This window comes from Pelodiscus sinensis, chromosome 20 (assembly GCF_049634645.1).
Source record: "Pelodiscus sinensis isolate JC-2024 chromosome 20, ASM4963464v1, whole genome shotgun sequence".
Lineage (NCBI taxonomy): Eukaryota > Metazoa > Chordata > Testudines > Trionychidae > Pelodiscus > Pelodiscus sinensis.
The window spans coordinates 2,816,066-2,836,346 of record NC_134730.1 but is presented as its reverse complement, the minus strand read 5'-3'; the positions used below and the strand labels follow the sequence as shown (position 1 = coordinate 2,836,346).

Sequence of the window (20,281 nt, the reverse complement as noted above, 5' to 3'; positions counted from 1 at the left end):
TGCTGTAGCCCGGGTGTGGTGGGAAGTTTTCCAGCAGAATTGCATCTCCCCCGAAAGTGCTGATTCCACGAAAGCAAAATGGGTTGCGGAAATGTTTCCCTGCTGGCGACATCGTTTTGAAAGAGGCGGAGGCGCTTTCGGAGGCGGGGCGGGAGGCAGCTTGCCGGCCGGCCATTTTGAAGTGTCTTTTTGTTTCTGGTTTTTAAAAATGAGAGAACAGAACGTTTCAAAAGCCGCGAGTGGAACAACCCATTCCCACTTTACCCAAGCGGAACATGCGGGCGGACCCAACGCAATATTTTTTTTTCAGAATTTTGTTTCATAAGAAAATTTAGAAATTTGGAGGGGGGGGAGTCCCCCTTTTCAGAACAGGAAAAAAAACAGAAATGGGAGAATTGCTCCTGAAATAGAAACCCGTTTGCCCCGAGCTGTAGTACCGTCCCATGCCGCTATGTGCTGCAAACTGCTGCTAGTTGTTCCTGGACGAGTAGTAAAGCATCAGGGCCCTTCCACACGGACCTCCCCTGAGGGTTCAAGTCAGACTTGCAGGGAGGAGTCACTAATGGCTTCCTCTGGGGGGTCAGACAGGGTTTCGAGTGCTCTGTTTTAGAGGGACGCTGTTAACAAAGAGCTTGTCTCACTCCGAGTGTGAAAACCACCCCCCAGCTCAGTCACTTACCAGGATAGACAGACTCCTGGGGCGGGGAGTGGAGCTGGGGAGAGCCAGGCCTTCGGCGCTGACAAGTGACTGGTGTGACAGCTCAGTTCTGCAGACGCCTTAGGCCCGGCCCCAGACCTGGCCAGCGTTCCTTCCTGTCTCCTAGGGGCGCTGAAGTCCTATCTCCGAGAGCTTCCAGAGCCTCTCATGACCTTCGAACTCTACGACGAATGGATTCAAGCTTCCAAGTGAGTCCCGGAGGCGCTTTCCTTTGTCCTCGGCCCCACCCCCACAGCCGAGGCATCCAGAGCTCGCGCGTAAGAGGGGCGGAAGCGTGTTCTCCGCAGCCCGTGCGGAGTAGGGATGGAAAAGCGCAGACGATCAACCGAGAAGCAAAAGCCTATAGGTTCATGCGATAGACGACACGCGTTCCCCGGCGCCACTTGCCAGCAGCTCGGCTCAGTCCTGGCTTGCGATGGGTCCAGGTCCTGCCACTGCACCGGGTCTGCAATTAAAGCGTATTAGGAGCCAGGCAGGCAGCCCGGCTCAGTTCTGGCTCGCACCGGGTCCGGGAGCTCAGACCAGGGGCTGCCTGCTGCCTCTTTATCAGGTGACAGGCAGCCGGTCCGTGAAGGCGGCTGGTTTTTAAACTGGCTCCCCTCGCGGACCAGCTCCCGCCGGGCATCCTGTGCTGCTGCCTCTCATACAGAGGCCGCAGCGCAGAGTGGCAGGGGGGTCCTCAGAGTGGGGCTGGAGCGCACTGGCTGCCAGCCCCACCCCCGGGGACTATACACTGTAGACTAGTCGACTGACCAAGAATTCACGAGGTTCCTCGGCTATTCAGTTAACCGATAATTCACATCCCCAGTGCGGAGCGGCGCTGCCACGGGGGGCATTGCAGAGCCACCTGCTGAATGAGAACGTCGGGCACCTTTGTCCTCTGTGCTCTGCCTCCGCAAAGCCGGCTCCCAGGGTTCCTCCAGAGCCTGCGCTGCCAGTGCCTGGAATGGCCTCCTGGAGCACTCGAACTGCCCCACGCAGCCCTTCCCGGCGCGCACTGAACGGCACCCGGTGGGCCTCGCTCGAGCCCTGTTTGAAACGGGCCGACAGCCGCCTGGGCCAGGGCGCTTGGCAGGTGCGAGCAGGGCAGGCAGAGCACTGACGCATCAAGCTCCCTGCAGTTCATACCCCTGTGGCGCCGTCTGCAGAGTCATGGAGCTTCTCCCAGAAATTTGCCTCTAGCTAGAGCAGCTCCGGGCCCCCTCTAACATCCCAGATGTCTCCGCAGCTTCCGATAACTGCTGATGTTTGTCCCCTCAATCCGGAACTGTCTCCAATTTGCCCTGGCTCAAGGGCAGGCAAGATGGACTCCTGCTGCAGCTTTTCTAGCCCCGAAGTGTCCGGGCGTCGGAGCCTGGCAGGCTCCCTGCAGGACTAGAGCCAGGTGCTGGCTCTCACCAGGGGGAGAGGCAGCGTGCGTGTCCAGCTCTGGAAGGGACAGAGGTCAGGCCTTAAAGTCATGGTCTTTTTGGGTAGTGAAGAGTTGTGCTGAGTTCTTTTAGGGACTCCCTCTGCACCCTGCGTGGTGGGGCTGGGGGTGACCGAGCTTAGCAGGGGGGGATGTGGAACTACAGGTGAGGCTCTGTGCCTGTGGATGAGGGATGCGACACTTCCAGAGGAAGGCTGGTCCAATGGCCCGGTGCCAGGCTGAGGTTGTGTGACCTACCGGGCCGGGTCTGGGCACCGCTGAGGGCATCTGCTCAGGGCGAATTGCTCAAATTCAGGGCTCTCTATAGCCCCCAGACTGGGGACCTTCCCAAACAGGCCACAAACCAGTCCCACAGAGCGCTTCAGCTGCCTGCCAGCCAGAAGCCTCACAAGCAAAACCCCTCCGACACCCCAGCAATATCCGTGCCCTAAACGGCCCCGGGTGTCATACACAGGTGAGGGGTTTTAGAGCCCAATCTCACCTTCCCCGAACAAGTTCTGTCCGGTTCCAAGAAACCAGCCACAGATCCCTGGTCAATTTACCCTCTGGACCGTACCCACAAATCACTCTGGGCCAATCCTTTAGCATCTAACATCTAAAGATTTATTACTAAAAGAACGAAAAGCATGAGAGTAAGGTTGTGAAAGTATCATACATCACATGCATCGAATCTCCCAGTTCTCGATGCAGGCTCTAGCAGAGATGTTATAACTGCTGGCTTAAAAGTCCTTGGTGCACATCCTATGTCCGGATGGGTCCACAGTTCTTCCCGGCTCATGATTCCCTGCGAGGCCGCATCTGGGGTCAGGAGCAGATCTGAAGACAAAATGGAGGCTGCCCCGTGGCATCTTTATCCCTCCTTTCTGCTCTCTTCTTGGCTGCAGCAGGTCACCTGGCCCATGGCCTATCCCTGTGTTCCCTGCTGGTAGCCCCTAGGTATCAGTCACCATTCTTGAGGTGTGTCCTTGGCCTAGAGAGGGCTATTGCTCCATAGAGATTTGCTCATTAGCATGTCCATAGGCGGAGCTTCTTTGCCCAATGCTCAACCACATACAGAGAAAGATTTGGTATCCACACACAGTACATGCTTATAACTTCACACACAGACATTATACAACCACATAAATAGCAGATATAGAATCAGTATAAGATAAGCTTTCATTTGACACCTTGTGTGGCTCCCTTTGTACCAACGTTTGGGGCAACCCCCCCCCCACACACACCCCATGGGTGCAGCAGTGATCTGGCTGCTCCCCTCAAAATCCAGTAACGTGACAGGGGGCTGGAGGACTTCCTGCCGTGCTCAGTCCCTAGTGGAACCACGCAGGCCTGGAGCTTCTCTCTAAGCACGTGAAGTAAATGCTACAAGCAAAGCTGGGCTGAGGCCCCAGCATTCGCACCGGCGCTCTGCACGGGACGCCCGTAGGCTGCGAGTGGTGACGGCTGCAAAGAACGTGGGGTCCCAGTTCAGATTTCAGAGGTGCCCCAGTCGCCGGGGTCTTTGGATCTGCCGCCTCCTCTCTGCACAGCCGCTGAGCGCTCGGCGCAGCGAGAGTCCGGCCGCGTGGCGACCTGACCGACTAATCCCGACCTACACTTCCTTCCCAGCCTCCAGGACCAAGACAAGAGACTGCAGGCCCTGTGGAACGCCTGCGAAAAACTGCCCAAGGCCAACCACAGCAACATCAGGTGGGCTTGCGGGGAGGGAACTGGGGGGTTCACTTCCGGAGTGATTTTTAAACCAGTTCCGCTGAACGGGCGCCAAAGGCGGTGTGCTTTAAACCAGCCCCGTTAACTCAGGGCAGTGACTAGGCACATTCCTCCCCCACTGGGAGCGTGTGCCCGGCCTCTGAGGGTGCGAGTCTGCGGCAGCCCCAGGAGGGGAGTTTTTGCTCTGTCCGTAGCCGCTTGTTCTTTTTGCTCCTGAGGCCAGTAGCTCAGTCCCCGGGTGTCGGCCAAGCTGGCGGCCATCACCCGTCCACACCACCGTTTGCACTGATGTAACTAGTCAGTGTGAAAACCAACAGCTGGGAAACGGGGGCCATTTCCTTGTGGAGACAAGGCCTTGGTAGAGGGCTGGGGCGGGGGTGTTCCCTTCCTCAAGTGCTGTCGGAGATCTCTGCATGCTTAGCCACATCAGCCCAACCCGACAGGCAGCAGAGGTCTCTGCTCCCCTGGAAGTGGGGCTTCCAGCCCCTCCGCCAGCGAGTGCTGCTGCAGTAGGTAGGGGGTGACTGGTCCCCAGGGCTCTGTCCTGGCAGAGGCTGAGGGAGGGGGAGCTGTACCTTGCTGGGAGCTAGGGATGTGGACGGTTACCCAGTTACAAAGTAAGCCTCCGCTTTCCCGGGTGATGCTTACCAGTCCTCGGCTAACCAGCACGGTGCCGGCTGCTGGCTGGCGTCCGTTTACCGAGCGGTCTGATCGCAGGCCATCACGTGCTTAGTGGAAATGGGTCGGGTTTCCTGGCCAGCCATGCGGGAGGGACTCATGGGGGGTCGAGAGGGAGGCTGGAAGCTTTGCCCCAGCCTCACGGGATGGCCTGGGACAAGTCACAGCAGGACAGCGAAGCTGCTTGGAGACCCTCCGAGGGAGGCCACCGGGCGGCAGGCAGTGCCGGGCTGGCCTGCGGCCCGTGCTGAAGCATGGGCCTGGAGCCTGCCTCCCAAGAGCGGCCGAGGGGCCTGGGGCTCGGGGCACGGCCTGCGTCCGGTGTCGGGGGAAGGCTGCTGTGGGGAACATGCCCAGTAGCCCCCACGTGACCCTCCGGCCTCACCCTCTGCCCCTCGCTTGCCTCCTCCAGGTACCTGATCAAGTTCCTAGCAAAGCTGACGGAATACCAGGACGCCAACAAAATGACACCGAGCAACGTGGCCATCGTGCTGGGCCCCAACCTCCTCTGGCCCCAAGCAGAGGGGTGAGCGGAATCCAGTGGGGCTGCCCTGGGGATACACGCCCGCGACAGTTGTGGCCAGGGGCCCTTTCGCTCCGGCCGCAGCAGCTCGGGCCGTTGGCTCTGGAGGCCCCGTTCAGGCCCCAGCGTGGCGGCTGGGCTGGTGGCCGTCACACAAGCCCCAGGACAGCGCAGTTCCCTGGCGGGCGGGTGGACCAGGGTTGATGCGTCTGTTGCCCTCCTCCAGTCTGCTTGGCTCCGGAGCTGAGCTTCTGCAGCCCCTGCTGGCGTCCGGGGCAGCTGGGGGCCCTCAGCACCTCTGGAAAGCAGGCCACGTGGGTGTGGCGAGGGTTGGAAATCCCTCCCCTCCGTGTCGCCGGAGCAGAGGTGCAGCCCCAGCCCCGTGGAGCTGGCATGCAGGGACGAGGCGCGACGGCCGCTCCGGCAGCGGGAGGGTGAAGTGGGAGGAGGCTGGGTTGGATGCAGAGGTGGGGAGGGGAGGGGAGGGGAGGGGCTCTGGGCCTGCGAGGACAAGCGACTGCCCCCCGGCGTCGGGCAGCATGGAAGGAGGCAGAAGTAGGGAGGTGAAAGGGGAGAAGCGGGAGGAGCAGAATCACGATTCCTGTGTCAATTGGGCTCCCTGGGGTGGAGGTGTGACGCCGAGGCAGGGTCCCCCAAATCCTGCAACCCCGTAGCAGCAAGATGAGACTCCAGCAGCCAGTAGAGTTGAGGGTGTGTTGCTTCTCCAGGATACAGCACAGACATGATGTGGCTACAGGAGTCTGGTCCGGGATGCCTCAGACCCCTTGGGTTAGGGGGTCCATCCCCTCTAGACCTCCAGCCCTCAGTTTGGGCTCACTCCCTCCTGTTCCCCAGCCAGCCACTGCCCCTTCCGCCTCTCTCCCTTTCTTCCTCCCCCGGGAATCCTGTTATTGCCTCGGGTGGGCCTAGGTGTGTGGGTGGGTCAGTGGGAATCTCCCATCCCAGCACAGGGGGACATGGGTACAGAGCACACAGCCCCCCCCCCCCACGCCATAGGAGGCTGCTACCGACAAGCGGGCGTTGGGACGATGGGCGTGTTAGGGCCCCGACCTGTCACAGGACTGGGCTAATCGTCTAACCATTGGCTGTCTGCCCAGTGTGCCTGCTGTTACCTCGTTTACTCAGGGCTGCAGGTTTGCTGCTCCCTAGCGCCGTAGCAGAGACGTTTCCTACATCGACAAAAGGGGGGTTTCCATCAGCCAATTTTCCCATCAGCCTAGCCACATCCACACCTGGGGCTAGGCCTCGCCATGTCCACACCTGGGGCTAGGCCTCGCCATGTCCACAGCTAGCCACGTCCACACCTAGCAACATCCGCACCTGGGGCTAGGCCTCGCCACGTCCGCACCTGGGGCTAGGCCGCGCCATGTCCACACCTGGGGCTAGGCCTCGCCACGTCCACACCTGGGGCTAGGCCTCGCCACGTCCACACCTGGGGCTAGGCCTCGCCACGTCCACACCTGGGGCTAGGCCGCGCCACATCCACACCTGGGGCTAGGCCGCGCCACGTCCACACCTGGGGCTAGGCCGCGCCACGTCCACACCTGGGGCTAGGCCGCGCCACGTCCACACCTGGGGCTAGGCCAGCTCAGCAATGGTGCTGGCGGCTGTGACGTTTTCTCCGCCAAGTGCCGTTAGCTGATCTTGGCCGGGGCTCGGATCCATCTGTCCTGCGCTGTGGCTAATGTCCCGTTGCATGGAACTGCCCTGTGAGCCAAGGCGACGTGCTGGTCAAACGGCGGGGGACGAGTAGGGGATGAGGGGCCGGGCTCTCCGCTGGTGGGGACGGGGGTAGCCGCAAACTACACCGGAGCTGCGCCAGCTGACAGTCCAGCCCAGAAACATCCCTCGTCAGAAAGCGCCTCCGACGTCCTGTGCTCATTTCAAAGCATCTAGCACCCGAGGTGCACGTTCCGTTCCCCAGGTAACGGGATTGAGAAGAGCAGGGGCAACGGGTTAGTGCCCTCCCCGGGGTGCCCCTTTGGGCATTTGCTCACCTGACATTCGTCACCGTTATTGCTCTCTGCTGAGAACTGGAAAAGTGGGAGAGGGAGCTGCAGGCCGGAACTGAGGGGCACCGGCAGGGCTGTGGGGGGCTGCAGGCCGGAACTGAGGGGCACCGGCAGGGCTGTGGGGGGCTGCAGGCCGGAACTGAGGGGCACCGGCAGGGCTGTGGGGGGCTGCAGGCCGGAACTGAGGGGCACCGGCAGGGCTGTGGGGGGCTGCAGGCCGGAACTGAGGGGCACCGGCAGGGCTGTGGGGGGCTGCAGGCCGGAACTGAGGGGCACCGGCAGGGCTGTGGGGGGCTGCAGGCCGGAACTGAGGGGCACCGGCAGGGCTGTGGGGGGCTGCAGGCCGGAACTGAGGGGCACCGGCAGGGCTGTGGGGGGCTGCAGGCCGGAACTGAGGGGCACCGGCAGGGCTGTGGGGGGCTGCAGGCCGGAACTGAGGGGCACCGGCAGGGCTGTGGGGGGCTGCAGGCCGGAACTGAGGGGCACCGGCAGGGCTGTGGGGGGCTGCAGGCCGGAACTGAGGGGCACCGGCAGGGCTGTGGGGGGCTGCAGGCCGGAACTGAGGGGCACCGGCAGGGCTGTGGGGGGCTGCAGGCCGGAACTGAGGGGCACCGGCAGGGCTGTGGGGGGCTGCAGGCCGGAACTGAGGGGCACCGGCAGGGCTGTGGGGGGCTGCAGGCCGGAACTGAGGGGCACCGGCAGGGCTGTGGGGGGCTGCAGGCCGGAACTGAGGGGCACCGGCAGGGCTGTGGGGGGCTGCAGGCCAGAACTCAGGGGCACCGGCAGGGCTGTGGGGGGCTGCAGGCCGGAACTCAGGGGCACCGGCAGGGCTGTGGGGGGCTGCAGGCCGGAACTGAGGGGCACCGGCAGGGCTGTGGGGGGCTGCAGGCCGGAACTGAGGGGCACCGGCAGGGCTGTGGGGGGCTGCAGGCCGGAACTGAGGGGCACCAGCAGGGCTGTGGGGGGCTGCAGGTCTCGAGTACCAGGCTGTGTGGTGGCTCCCACTGGACCAGCAAGGGGACTGCCAGACAGGACTGTGGTGGTGGCCTGGCACGTGTTGGCTTCGGCCCCGGCTCTGAGCCGTCGCGCCGTGACCCCGGCCGTTGCCTGCGCTGAGCGGCCGCCTCCCCTCTGTTGCAGCAATATCACGGAGATGATGACGACGGTCTCGCTGCAGATCGTGGGGATAATCGAGCCGCTCATCCTGCACGCTGACTGGTTCTTCCCTGGAGGTAAGCCCTGCGCGCAGCTGCCGGCGCTCGGAGAGCGCGTGACGGAGGCCGCCAGCGCCGAGCTGGGGCGGGTGTGGCCGAGCGTCCATTCCACAGACCCGCGGGGAGGGCAGTGGAGGGGAGCAGGGCTGCGTGATGTCCATGCACTTGCTGGAGACCAAGTACTGATGCCACAAAACCCGCGGCAGCCATGAGCACCGCTGGGCAGAGTGGAGGGAAGCTGGGTGGGGCGGGCCCGGGGGCAGCCCTTGTCACCCCAGAGTGGGGCAGGGCCCTGTAGAGGGCTGTGCGCTGTCATGGCACCTGGTCCGTTCTGCGACTGAGGCTGCGGGGCCGCCAGCCCCACACTGCCCCAGCTCTGCCCTCCGACCCGGCAGCTCTGGAGGCTGAGGAGGGGACTCTCCCTGTGGAGCCCCACAAGCCCCCTGTGCAGGGACCCCAGAAGGCCAAGATACCTCAGAGAGTATCCAGAATGGAGCGTCAGGCGGGCCGGGCTCCCACCTACTCCCAGGAGACCCAGAGAGGGACCCTCGCTGCTCCCCTGGTCTTTCCCGCTCCTTACCAGGCGGCTTACAGTCCCCAACCCTCACCCCTCCTGCCCCTCTGAGGCGTGAGGGGTTCTGTGGCCGTGGCGCGTTGGCGCAATGGCTCCTGGCCCCGGGGCTGTGCCCCTGGGTGCAGAGCAGACTCGAAACAGCAGTAACAGCCCCTCGCTGCCCAGAGCCCCACCCACCACACTGCTCTCTTCTTCCCCACCCAGACATCGAATTCAACGTGACCGGGAACTACGGCAGCCCCATGCACGTCAACCACAATGCCAACTACAGCTCCATGCCCTCCCCCGACATGGACCACGCCGACCGCAAGCAGCACGACCAGGCCCGGCGCCCCCTCAGCGTGGCCACGGACAACATGATGCTGGAGTTCTACAAGAAGGATGGGTAGGGCCCGTTCGCTTGGCTGCCGGGTTTGGTTTGGGGGTTGAGTCCATGGCGGCGGCGTGAGCCAGAAGAGGCCGCACTTTGCATAGTCGTGGCTGAGAGATCCACGTGGGACGGGCCCGTGGGCGCCATACGGTCTGTACCGTGCAGCCTCTGCACTTGTGAGCACAGGTGGCTCGCTGCCTTGTCACTTCTGCCCTCCCCTGCTCTTGACCCCTCCGCCCTCTCCAGTCGGCTGCCTTCCAGCCATTTTAGATGGGAGGAGAGCCCATCCCCTGACCCCTCAGCCTGAGGTAAGTCAGGTTGGACACGCGCGCCACACAGCGACGAAGGGCTGGGGAAAGAGTTTCTGGAGAGCCAGCTCCGTGGGCCGGGCACGGAGCCCTCATCCCGCACGGAGCTGGCTTGGAGGCCCCGGCGTGGGAGCCCAGCCGTGGCTGGGTCGCATCAGTGGGGCTAAGCATCCCGGGGGGCAGTGTGTGCATCTGCAATGGTCAGGCAGGAGAGGGGGCTGGGCAGAGGGGGGAGAGAGCACGGTGGCTGGAAGGGGGCAGGCCTGGCGTGAGCGGGTGGGGTGTGTCGGCATCCCGTGGGTGCCGGAGGGGCACGTCGGGCTTTCCGAGCTAGCCCAGCCGACAGCAGGGATCCCAGCTGACCCAGCAGAAGCTGGAAGGACGCCGCCTCCTGTGTTTGCGCATGACCGTTCTGAGCCCCTGTGAGCAAACCCCAGAGAAACGCAGTCTGTGCCCCACGGGCCGCCCCAGGGACAGAGGCCTTGTGCAGGCTCAGGCTGGGAAGGAGACGGGCACGGCCCTGAGGGGGGCGCAGTGAGGAGCGAGTGAATAGCTGTGCCAGCCCCCCAGCGCTATGGGTCTGGCTGGGGACCTGCCCTAGTAGGTTGCCAGGGGCTACCACGGTGTGACTGTCCCTCGGGAGGACTCTGCACTGGAGCCCACCTAAGCACTTCCCAGCAGTGAATTCTCCCGTCCCCCCGGGAGGGTGGGCATGTCCCCTCGTCCTTATGAAAGTCCTTTGGGCCGTGGTCACAGGCCCGCAGCAGAGTCCCGCCGCCTCCCCGGACCTCTGGGTTAGCCGCCAGAACGCCACCTCCCTAGCCCAGCCCATCCGGTGCGGAAAGCTCGGGGGACGTTTGCATTTCCCTGCGCAGAGGGTGCAGGTAGCGCTGGACCCGCATGAGAACGCAGGCTGCGTCGGACGGCGAGTCGGGCCCCAGCAGCAGGGCAGACGCACGCGGGGCTGCCCACTGGAACTGTAAGTGAGCAGCAGCCGTACCCGACCGCCAGGACGGGAGCAGCCTACGACTCAGGGATCTCCACCGCCCCGGGCAGGCTGGGATCCCTAACGCTCAGCGCCTCAGGCCCCTGAGACCCCTGCCCCGCCCTCCCCTTGCACACGGCCCCACCCCTCCGCCCGCATGGCACGTCCCAGGAGTTCCCATCCCGTGTTTGCAGGATCCTGCTTCTCCCTGTGCTGCCGTTTCTACTGACCAGTCCGCTCCTCCTCCTGCCGTAACCCAGAGTCAGAGACCTGCCCTACCTCGGCCCTCTGCGCTCCTTTCCGAACAGCAGTCGCTTTACCCCATGGACGTTTTTAGCCTCAGTTTCTTTGACACTAATGCTTGTATGTTTCTGTCCATGCAGCCTTAGGAAAATCCAAAGGTACGGTATCCGCTAGTAGCTACTGCTCCCTTTCCGGGCCGCCTGCGTTCTCAACACCAGGCCTGTGCCATTCCAGTAGGCAGGGAGGTAAAGCCCTCGCTGCAGCACACGCTGGAAAGCTGCTTGTTCTCCACTTAGTGATGGCAAGGGGCAAATTCTGAACTGGTTTCTCCCCAGGGGAGTTGGTTTCATGGGGGGAAGCCCAGGCTGAGTTTGGTCCTCAGCTGATCTCCATATTTGGGATCGGGAAGGAATTTTCCTCTAGGGTAGATTGGCAGAGGCCCTGGAGGTTTTTCGCCTTCCTCTGTAGCATGGAGCACGGGTCACTAGCGGGAGGATTCTCTGCATCTTGGGGTCCTTAAACCCTTTGAGAACTTCAATATCTGAGATCTAGGTGAGAGGACTATTCTAGGAGGGGTGGGTGAGATTCTGTGGCCTGCGCTGTGCAGGGGTCAGACTAGATGATCAGAATGGTCCCTTCTGACCTTAAAGTCTATGAGTCCAAAGCCTGTTGAATTTTCACAACTTTGGGGAAAATAAGGGCTCGCTTCCTCTTTTCGGGGGATCCAACAGGAAGCTTCCCTAGCGCGGAGGAAAACCCCAGAACGCGCTCCCATTCATTTCGGCTTCTCCGGCCTCACTCGGGTGTGTGGCTGTTTGGAAAGGCCTCGCAGCAGGGCAGCCATGGCGTGCTGCCCTCTTCGGAGGGGAAACCTGTGGTTCCCAACCGCGGGGCTGCTGGCCTGGCTGTCCCGCCTGGGCCGAGGTGGTGACGGGCGGCAGCTTCCCAGCACCCCACCCAAGGTGGGAGGCAAGTTGTTACCGGGTGCCGCTGTGGGATTGGGAGGGGGCCTTAGCCAAGCCCTAACGTTGGGCCTCACCAGTAGCCTCCGTGCGATGCCCCTGGCAAGCAGGCCCGTATGCGAAGGGTGCGAATGCAGCCCCCACGGTCCTTCATGGACCTAGGGAAGGCAGGGGAGGTGCATTGCCCCAGCCTCCCACGCCTGTGCTCCAGCCAGCTGGGGCTGATTCGCCCCTTGCTCACCCAGGAGCGAGGCTGGGGGTGGGGCGGATGGAGCTGTGGGGGGCAGGGCTGGGCTCCGGAGAGGGGCAGCCCCCAGCTGCTCCCACAGCTCACCCGCCCCCCCAGAAATTCCTGCAGTGAAGGCACGTTTGGGGCCCAGGATGGTTCTGTCCCTTTCCAAACCCTGCCGGTGGAGTTCCAGGGCAGAGCAGGGAGATCCCCGGCGTAAGAACTGGATCTCATCGGACACAGGTCGGGCCAGTCTCCACGGAGTCCTGCCCCAGGGTGTGGCGAGGGGCCGCCTGGCGGCACTAGCTGGGTCAGGACGGGAGGCTGCCCGGAGCCGGACCGGTGTGAGCGACCCGGGTGTAATGAAATGTGCTTTCTCCCCGTTTGCTGCCGCCTCCGCTCTGAGCCTTTGCGCGGGGCCGTACTGCCGCGATGGTAAGGGAGTGTCTTTGTGTCCCCCCAGCATGGGCGTCAGGGTGATGGACACGTCTTGGGTTGCCCGCAGAGGCACCACCGTAGCTCGCAAAGCGTCCTCCACCCCGCCAGCCGTGCAGCCCCCCGCGCCGCCTTCCGATCTCGCTGCCACTCCTCAGTCACCAATTCCTGAGCAGTCCCTTGATATTTCAGCTACTCCCTCCCCTCCTCCAACTAGCTTTGGCTTCCCGCCAGCAGCCGAGCGGACGAGGTAAGTGCGGGCGGCAGGTCCGAGAGCCTCCGGGAACACGCCTGTCTCCTCACCTGCATGGCCCCTTCTGATTTCACGCTTCTGCTTTCCGGTGTGTGTGAATCCAGGCACCAAATAATCCGAGAGGGCGGCCCCCCAGCAAACCGGGGAGCAGCCTCCGGAGAGGTGGGGCTGGAACATGCCGTTTTGCCGGAAAGACGGACCGTTTGGCGAAAGCAGGGCCTGGATGCTCAGGGCAGATCCTCCCTCCTCCACACTGCGAATCTGGCAGAGTCTGTGTGCGCGATGCCTTCCCCTCGCCCCAGAGGGCCCTGCAGAGATGCTAGAAGGCTCTTTGGAGCGCTCCTAGTTCCTGCCGGTCAGAATGGGAGACAGCAGATGGTGCCGCCCATTGGGGCTACCTTGCTGCCTGTGTCATTGGCCCCGCGCTCCATTTTTCTCAGTCCATCCCGCCGGTCTCCCCAATCAGGGCGCTGGTCTCCCACTGGTCTCCCCACTGGTCTCCCCAACCAGGGTGCTGGTCTCCCACTGGTCTCCCCACTGGTCTCCCCAACCAGGGTGCTGGTCTCCCACTGGTCTCCCCAACCAGAGTGCTGGTCTCCCACTGGTCTCCCCACTGGTCTTCCCAACCAGGGCGCTGGTCTCCCCACTGGCCTCCCCACCGATCTCCCCAACCAGGGCGCTGGTCTCCCACTGGTCTCCCCACTGGTCTTCCCAACCAGGGCGCTGGTCTCCCACTGGTCTCCCCACTGGTCTCCCCAACCAGGGTGCTGGTCTCCCCACTGGTCTTCCCAACCAGGGCACTGGTCTCCCCACTGGTCTCCCCAACCAGGGCGCTGGTCTCCCACTGGTCTCCCCACTGGTCTCCCCAACCAGGGCGCTGGTCTCCCCACTGGTCTCCCCAACCAGGGCGCTCCTGAGCCTGACCGATTCCACCTGTTGCCCCCTCTGCTGGCCGAAAGGAAGATGTTGGGGGCTCGCCTTTTGGGGTCTGCTAGGCTATGTGAGCCAAGCACACTCCCCCCTCTAAATGACAGCAGCAGCTCGTGCTCTCCCGCCCATTGCACACGTGGGTACAGATGGGCACCGGCGTTTTTCCGGCTGCGGAATGGGGCAGGTGCGAATTTTGCAGCCCGTGTTGGAACCTCCTTTGCAAAATGCTTAGCCTAGGCCTGTGATTCTCAGCCCATTCCTTTCCCCCAGCCCGCCCCCCCTCCTGCGGGGAGGGACCCGTTTGTTCCCTGTGCCCCTCTCGGGAGGCCACGGGGTTATTTTGTGTCGATGGATTCACACACAGCTGCATGGCAGGCAGCCGGCAACCACGGAGGCCATCAAGCGCAGTCACCCGCGTGCGCCGGGAGGGGGGCCAGTGTGTCCCGTTCGTGCTTCTGTCGGAGCTGTGCTTCCTGCCCAAAGCAAGTGTGGGCGTCTAAGGCGCTGGTGTGGGGCACACGGCCGGCTCAGCGTATGTGGCCTGGCCCAGATCCCTTCCCTTAGCACGGGCCACCCTGGCCCAGGGGCTGCAGGCTCCCAAGCCATCAAGTGGCTTTGTGCAGACGCGCATCTGCGCGGGGCCTGGATTCTGCTCCGATTTCTGTGCACCCCTTGACCGCGTTTCCCCCACTTGGCTAGCCGGTAACTTGTGAAACACTCGCACGTGCAGGGCCCGGCCTGCTCTCTGCTACGCCGCCGTGGGCCCGGAGCCGCCGTGTCCGGCGCGGTGCTCGCTCTGGCTGTAGCAGAGAGCGGAGCCGGCCGCAGCCCCCGCGCTCCCTCCCCTGCTCGTGGGGAGCGCTGCACTCCCGTCGTGGGTCATGGTGTGTCTCCCGGCTCGCCTGCGCCTGGCCTGGGGGGAGCCAGTTGGTTTGCCTATGCCCGGCCCTGCTCACGGCTCGGTGTCCTGTCTGCCTGGCGTTAGCCTCCTTCCCCAGGACGCTGCAAGTCTGGGGACTCTGCAGTGACACGTGGCGGGCGCCTCCAGGCTAGTGGGTTGCGCCATGTTCGCTGCTGGCGAAGGGCTGTCCCTCGCCTGGCTGGCGCATGGCCAGGCGTTCGCAAGGGGCCTTCAGGGCTCTTTGAGCCTCGCCAGCCTTGCGTTTCAGCACCGTGCCCTGCTGCTCGGCCTGGATCCCTGGCTTGGGCCCTCTCTCCGTCACTCCTGCCTGGCCGTTTTCTAGCTCGGTGGCTCCCAGCCCCCGGCGGTGCCCAGTGTGTGTTCGGCTTGGTGACCGGCCTCCTGGGCTCCCCTTCCTTCCTGCTACGATGTCCCGCTGAACCTGCCCCCGACCCCCTTAGCCTCCTAGGCTTCCCCGCGGGGCTGTGCCGCGCCAAAGCCGAGCGCGACGCAGCCCAGCTCTGGGGCAGGCGCCAGGGTGCCGGCGGGCACAGGCTGCCGTCTCAGGGCCACGCTCTGCTCTCCCACTTCCCCGTTGACCCACGTAAGTGAGCTCAGACCCCGCTGCTCTCCCCCCACCCCTGTGGGCTCGGTGTGTCTCGTGGCGCTGGTGGTGGTCGTAACTGTCCCTCTTTGCTTCTCTGCCAGCCTCACCGCTCCGGGCGGGTCCCTCCCTGTACCAACACTTCTGCTCTTGTTTTTGTCTGTCTGTCTGTCTGTCTGGACACTCTGCAGCACGGATGATGTGTCGTCTAGTTGGTTGGACTCCTGTTACAGCTACCCTTCCCCCGAGGATGACAGGCCCCCCCCTTACCCTTGCTATCAGCACCTCCGCCATTACCCCCCCCAGGGGCGGCCCGAGGCCCCCTCGCCACACTCCCGGTGGTGGGGGCACAGCCAAACCCTGCCTCCCCGCTCCTCCTCATCCTCCTCCTCCTCCCCCAGCCCTCAGCCGCTTGACATTAACTCAAACCCGAAGCCCTGCTCCCTGCCCCTCCCCAAGCAGAGCTCCCTCACCGAGTCGCATGCTCTCGAAACTAATCTCCCCACCCTCTCCATCAAGCCCCCCCTTGTCTTAGCCAAACCGGACCCCCCTGGCGCTCCCCACCCCCCCCTCGTGTCAGCCTCTCCCCCCTGGGTCGGCTGCGCCTGGGCCAGCGACAGAGGAGCCAGCCTGACTAGGTAATTACCTGCGTGTTGGAGGGCAAAGGGGTCGCGCTGCGGTGGCAGCCGCGGCTGCGGACAGGCCCAGCGGCCCAGCCTGCTCGCCTGGCATGGCCCGGCGCTGGGCCGCTCGGGCAGGGAGCCGTCTGGCGCAGGGCTCAGGGCCCGCCTCCCCCGCCCTGCCCGAGAGATGCAGTAAGGAAGCCGAGTCCAGGCCACTCACACTGCTGTGGGCCCCGCGCGGCCCCCTGGACCCAGCGGTGCCTGGGGAGCCGCTCGGCGAGGTGCCTGGCCCGGCCGGCTTGCAGCTTGCACCCAGGGAATCCCGCTGAGCCGTAACCTCCCGCTGCCATGTCCAGAGGGGCGTTGCCACTGGTTGGTCCGGACCCCTCTGTGCATTCTTGGCCATTGCGAGTGAGCTCGGACGCTGGGGAGGCCGCTTGAAAAGCCCCCAAAGCCCACCCCTGGGGCAAGTTCATAGGTTCATTGACTTCACGGCCAGCAGTAGCCATGGGGTCCAGCCTCCTGCAGCACCCAGCCCCAAGGAGTTCCTACAGCCCTTGGCAAACAGCAGTCCCCGGGGGGCGTGGAAGGGTGTGTGTCCTGCGCTGTCCGCTGTATGCCGTGCGACCCGGAGGGCTGCAGCCTCGCTTCGTGCTTTCATCGTGCTCGGCCTGCTTGCAAAGCCGTGCGTGCGGCTGGAGTCCAGCGCGTAGCGTCTCCAGAAGCCGCTTCCATCGGGCACCAAGCGGGTGGGGGCTCGGCTTTGCCAGCGCGAGTGGCTGCCCTTCACGAGGCCGGCGTGCCAGAGCGCGGCCGGGGAGCCAAGGGAACTGGGGGGTCCGAGGAGCTGGGGGGCCCAGGGAGGTCCGTGCGGTGGCTGCAAAGCAAAGGGACTCACACTTGTGCCTCTGTGTTCCTGTTTGTTTCTTCGCAGCACTTTAAAAACCAAGGAGCTGTCGCCCGTGTCCGGGCAGAAAGGCAGCCCTGGCTCCGGCCACGCGGCTCCGAGTGGGAGCATCCAGCCGGCAGCCAGTCCCACTCAGCAGCTGTCCACGGAGCAGAGCCCTCATGCGCTGCGCAAAGGTGCGCGGGGGCGGGCAGGGGTGTGCTTTGGAGTGCAGCGTTCTGAGTGTGCGCCCCCGCCTGCTAGTCCAGGTGCCGATTGTTTGGAGGCATCGTTACAGGCTCAGAGAGTTGCAGGTGTGTGGTCCTTTGCCTGGATCTCTGCACTGTCCTGCACACGATGTGTGACCCTCTGGCATTTGCATGGCGCCGGATTCCCTCCAGCCATAGCCCTGCACGGAGGTGAGCAAGGCCAGCTCTGCAGAGCAGGCTCTTTGCAGGTGTCTCTGTACAGGCAACCCTCTCTGAGTGTGGCTACACCGTAACGACACGTGTGCAGGCTTCACCGGTCAACGTGCCGTTGTGGTGGTCACCCCACGGCGTGCTGGCCAACAGCGCTGTGCCGCCAGACGCTTGTGTAGTCTGGGCCAAAGACTCTGTCAACGGGACAATTACAATTTAGGCTGGGCCAGATCCTGAGCTGGGGTCAATCCTTTTAGCTCTGTTTAGTCCATAGGGCTACACCGACTTACGCCAGCTCCAGATCTAGCCCATGGTTAAACTGTGTCGGGTTTTGCTCTGATGACGGCTGTTGCTAAATCACATGCTGTGGAGATCTCCCCTCGTCTCCACGGCTGCGGCAGGGATTTGCTTTGTGCTCGCAAGGCTCTTTCGGCAAGCGCAAGGCCCGACTTCTCCGTGCGTCCACTCCAATGAACACCCCAGAGGCTCTGCGAGTTCCCACCCAGACGCAGGAATTCCATGGGCGACGTCGCGGTTCCTCTCATCGAATCCCCAACGTGCCCTGACCGGGCCCACTCCGGACACGAGGATAACTACGGTGTGGTCAGAGAAGCATCCCAGCATCTGAGCTCAGGAGCGAACCACCGCCCGGAGCCTTTGGAGGGTGGTTGATAGACAGCAGACACGTTTTTCAAAAGGACCCGAGGGCCAGATTTTAAAAGGCATTTGGCCGTTTGAAGATGTACAGTAAACTTCCGATAATCCAGCACCTTTAGGACCCAGGGGGTGCCGGATTATCAGATATGCCAGACTATCAGAAGGGGGGGGCTATGAGGAGTTTGGGGTGGGAGGGGGATGCCACCCCAGACCCCTCATAGCCTCCCCTTCCGATACTCCGGCTCTGCCCCAGGCGTCCCCGATTCAGCTGCTGCTGGTCAGTTTCAGCAGCGGCTGAATCGGGGACGCCTAGGGCAGAGCAACTGGGGTGCTGCCGGGTTGGTCTGGTAGCGCCGCCCCACAGCACTGTGGGACCAACCCGACAGCACCCCAGTTGTTCTGCCCCAGGTGTCCCCGATTCAGCCGCTGCTGAAACTGATCAGCGGCTGACTCCAGGAAGCCCGGGGCAGAGCAGCTCCAAATGTCCGGCAGCCGGAACACTTCCGGGTTCCCAATGGTGCCGGACCATCAGGAGTGCCAGAGCATTGGATGCCGGACCAATGGAGTTTTACTGTAGTTAGGTGAGGTATTCCAGACAGACTCAGGTTCTGACAACCCTTCCAGGGAAGCTAGGGCTCCTAAGTGCCTAAATCACTTTTGAAAATGGGATTGTGACTCCTAAGTCACTTGGGCGCTTTGGAAAATGTCCGATGTGTCTTTACAAAATCCCCCTCCTTGCCCTGCTCCACGGAGCTCTGCCCTCCCTCCCCGGCGTCCTGCCTCGCGTCTCCGCTGCCACAGAAACCAGCTTGGGAGGCTCCTCACTGTCTGGAGAGCGGGGCTGAGCCTACGGAGACCACGAGACCCACGGAGTTTGTGGGGCCGGCCTGGCCGGAGTCCTGCAGCGGCGGCTCACTGAGCTAAGCAGGCCACGCTAGCGGCTCCCAACCAGGAATGCAGTCACGGTGCTGGGAAGCGGAGCTGCTGGGCGTGGGAGGCAGGCTGGCGTCCACAGCCCGTTGCTCCTGGGCTGGCTTGAATTCGACGTTCACGAGTACCTAGTTGTGAGAGGCCGTCTGAGCTCCCTTGTTCCGCTGTGTTGGGCACATCCTCTGCGGTCCCCGCTGTGCCCGGTCCCGTCTCACTAGGGCTGGGTGAGGGCACGCCCCTTGTGCCCTTCCCGTGTGGGCGAGGCAGGTGCCATCTTGAAGCGACCCAGAAGCTCGGTGGAAGGGAAGGGGCCGAGCTCTCCACTTGGATCCCAGGACGGCGTCGTCCTGAGGACAACTATGGGAGGGCACGTAAGGATCCGTGCAGCTGCCACCTTCGGCTGCCATAGCTCTTTGGGACTGACGTCAGCCTGGCCTTTGGAGGACCTTCGCTAACGAAACAGGCTGTCCATGGGTGTGTGAAGGAGGAGGGGTTCTACAGTCTGGTCCATGGAGAAGAGAAGGGATCTGCTACTGCTGCTAGCTAATGGAGCGCTCCCTTACGAGGGCATGGAGCGACCGGAGAGGCTGGAGCTGCAGGATGAGGTCAGGGCCGGGCTCCGTATGTGTCACTTCCAGGAGTTGTGTGCAATGTCTCCCGTGCAGGAGCTGTAACATCAGAGGGGCCAGCGGAGGCAGCCAAAATGATTCGGGGGCTGGAGCACGTGACCTACGAGCAGAGGCGGAGGGATTGGGGTTTGTTTAGTCTGCAGAAGAGCAGAGCGAGGGGGGATTTGAGAGCAGCCTCCAGCTCCCTGAAGGGAGGTTCCAAAGAGGATGGAGAGAGGCTGTTCTCAGTAGTGACAGATGGCAGAACAAGGAGCAATGGGCTCAAGTTGCAGTGGGGGAGGTCTAGGTTGGATATTAGGAAAAACGATTTCCCTAGGCGGGTGGGGAAGTGCTGGGCTGGGGTCCCTAGGGAGGGGTGGAATCTCCATCCCTAGAGGTTTTGAAGTCCTGGCTTAGCAAAGCCCTGGCTGGGCTGACTGAGTTGGGTCGGTCCTGCTTTGGGCAGGGGGCTGGACTTGGTGACTCCTGAGGGCTCTGCCCGCCCTGGGATTCTCCGGGCTAAGGACCCTCTGACCCTGTGCTTTGCTTAATGGCGTCTTTCTCTCTCTCTTTATCTTCCACAGTTTCCAAGAAGCTGGCTCCAATCCCTCCCAAGGTGCCCTACGGCCAGTCAGGCGGTATGTCCGACCAGTCCACGGGACAGCCATCCCCCGTCAGCCTGTCTCCCACCCCTCCGAGCACCCCTTCACCCTATGGACTGAATTACCCACACGGCTACTCGTTGGCCTCCGGCCAGCTCTCCCCCGCTGCTGCTCCTTCCCTGTCTTCTCCTTCTGCCCTGACGAGCACTTTAACCAAGTCTCGGCCCACCCCTAAGCCACGGCAGAGGCCCACGCTGCCACCACCACAGCCTCCCACAGCCAGCGTGGCCGGCGCTAGCCCGCAGTCCATGGACCACACCCTGCTAGACGACATGTCCCCTGGGGAAAGCATGTCCACAGGTAACCGAGCCGTTCACGCCTTCGAGCTTTGCCGAGCCCCCGCAGGGAGAGGCGGGCGCGGTTGGCTAGTCCCAGTCTCCGCGCTGATGCTTTGCGA

At 63.3% G+C, this 20,281-nt stretch overlaps 1 protein-coding gene across 7 annotated transcripts in view; it reads left to right on the top strand.

Annotated features, from left to right (window-relative positions):
- Nucleotides 1–20,281, top strand: part of ARHGAP44 (Rho GTPase activating protein 44) — a 115,757-nt gene that overhangs the window by 88,862 nt on the left and 6,614 nt on the right. For 2 of the 7 annotated variants that reach the window (XM_075903491.1, XM_075903494.1), the window contains exons 12-21: nt 825–906; nt 3,756–3,836; nt 4,948–5,061; nt 8,232–8,323; nt 9,084–9,264; nt 10,926–10,943; nt 12,440–12,661; nt 15,291–15,737; nt 16,657–16,805; nt 19,807–20,184. In XM_075903491.1, coding sequence (XP_075759606.1) covers nt 825–906; nt 3,756–3,836; nt 4,948–5,061; nt 8,232–8,323; nt 9,084–9,264; nt 10,926–10,943; nt 12,440–12,661; nt 15,291–15,737; nt 16,657–16,805; nt 19,807–20,184 — 1,764 coding nt within the window. The remainder of the gene's footprint in view (nt 1–824; nt 907–3,755; nt 3,837–4,947; nt 5,062–8,231; nt 8,324–9,083; nt 9,265–10,925; nt 10,944–12,439; nt 12,662–15,290; nt 15,738–16,656; nt 16,806–19,806; nt 20,185–20,281) is intronic. The other 5 variants (XM_075903495.1, XM_075903492.1, XM_075903496.1 and 2 more) reach the window with 5 other exon arrangements.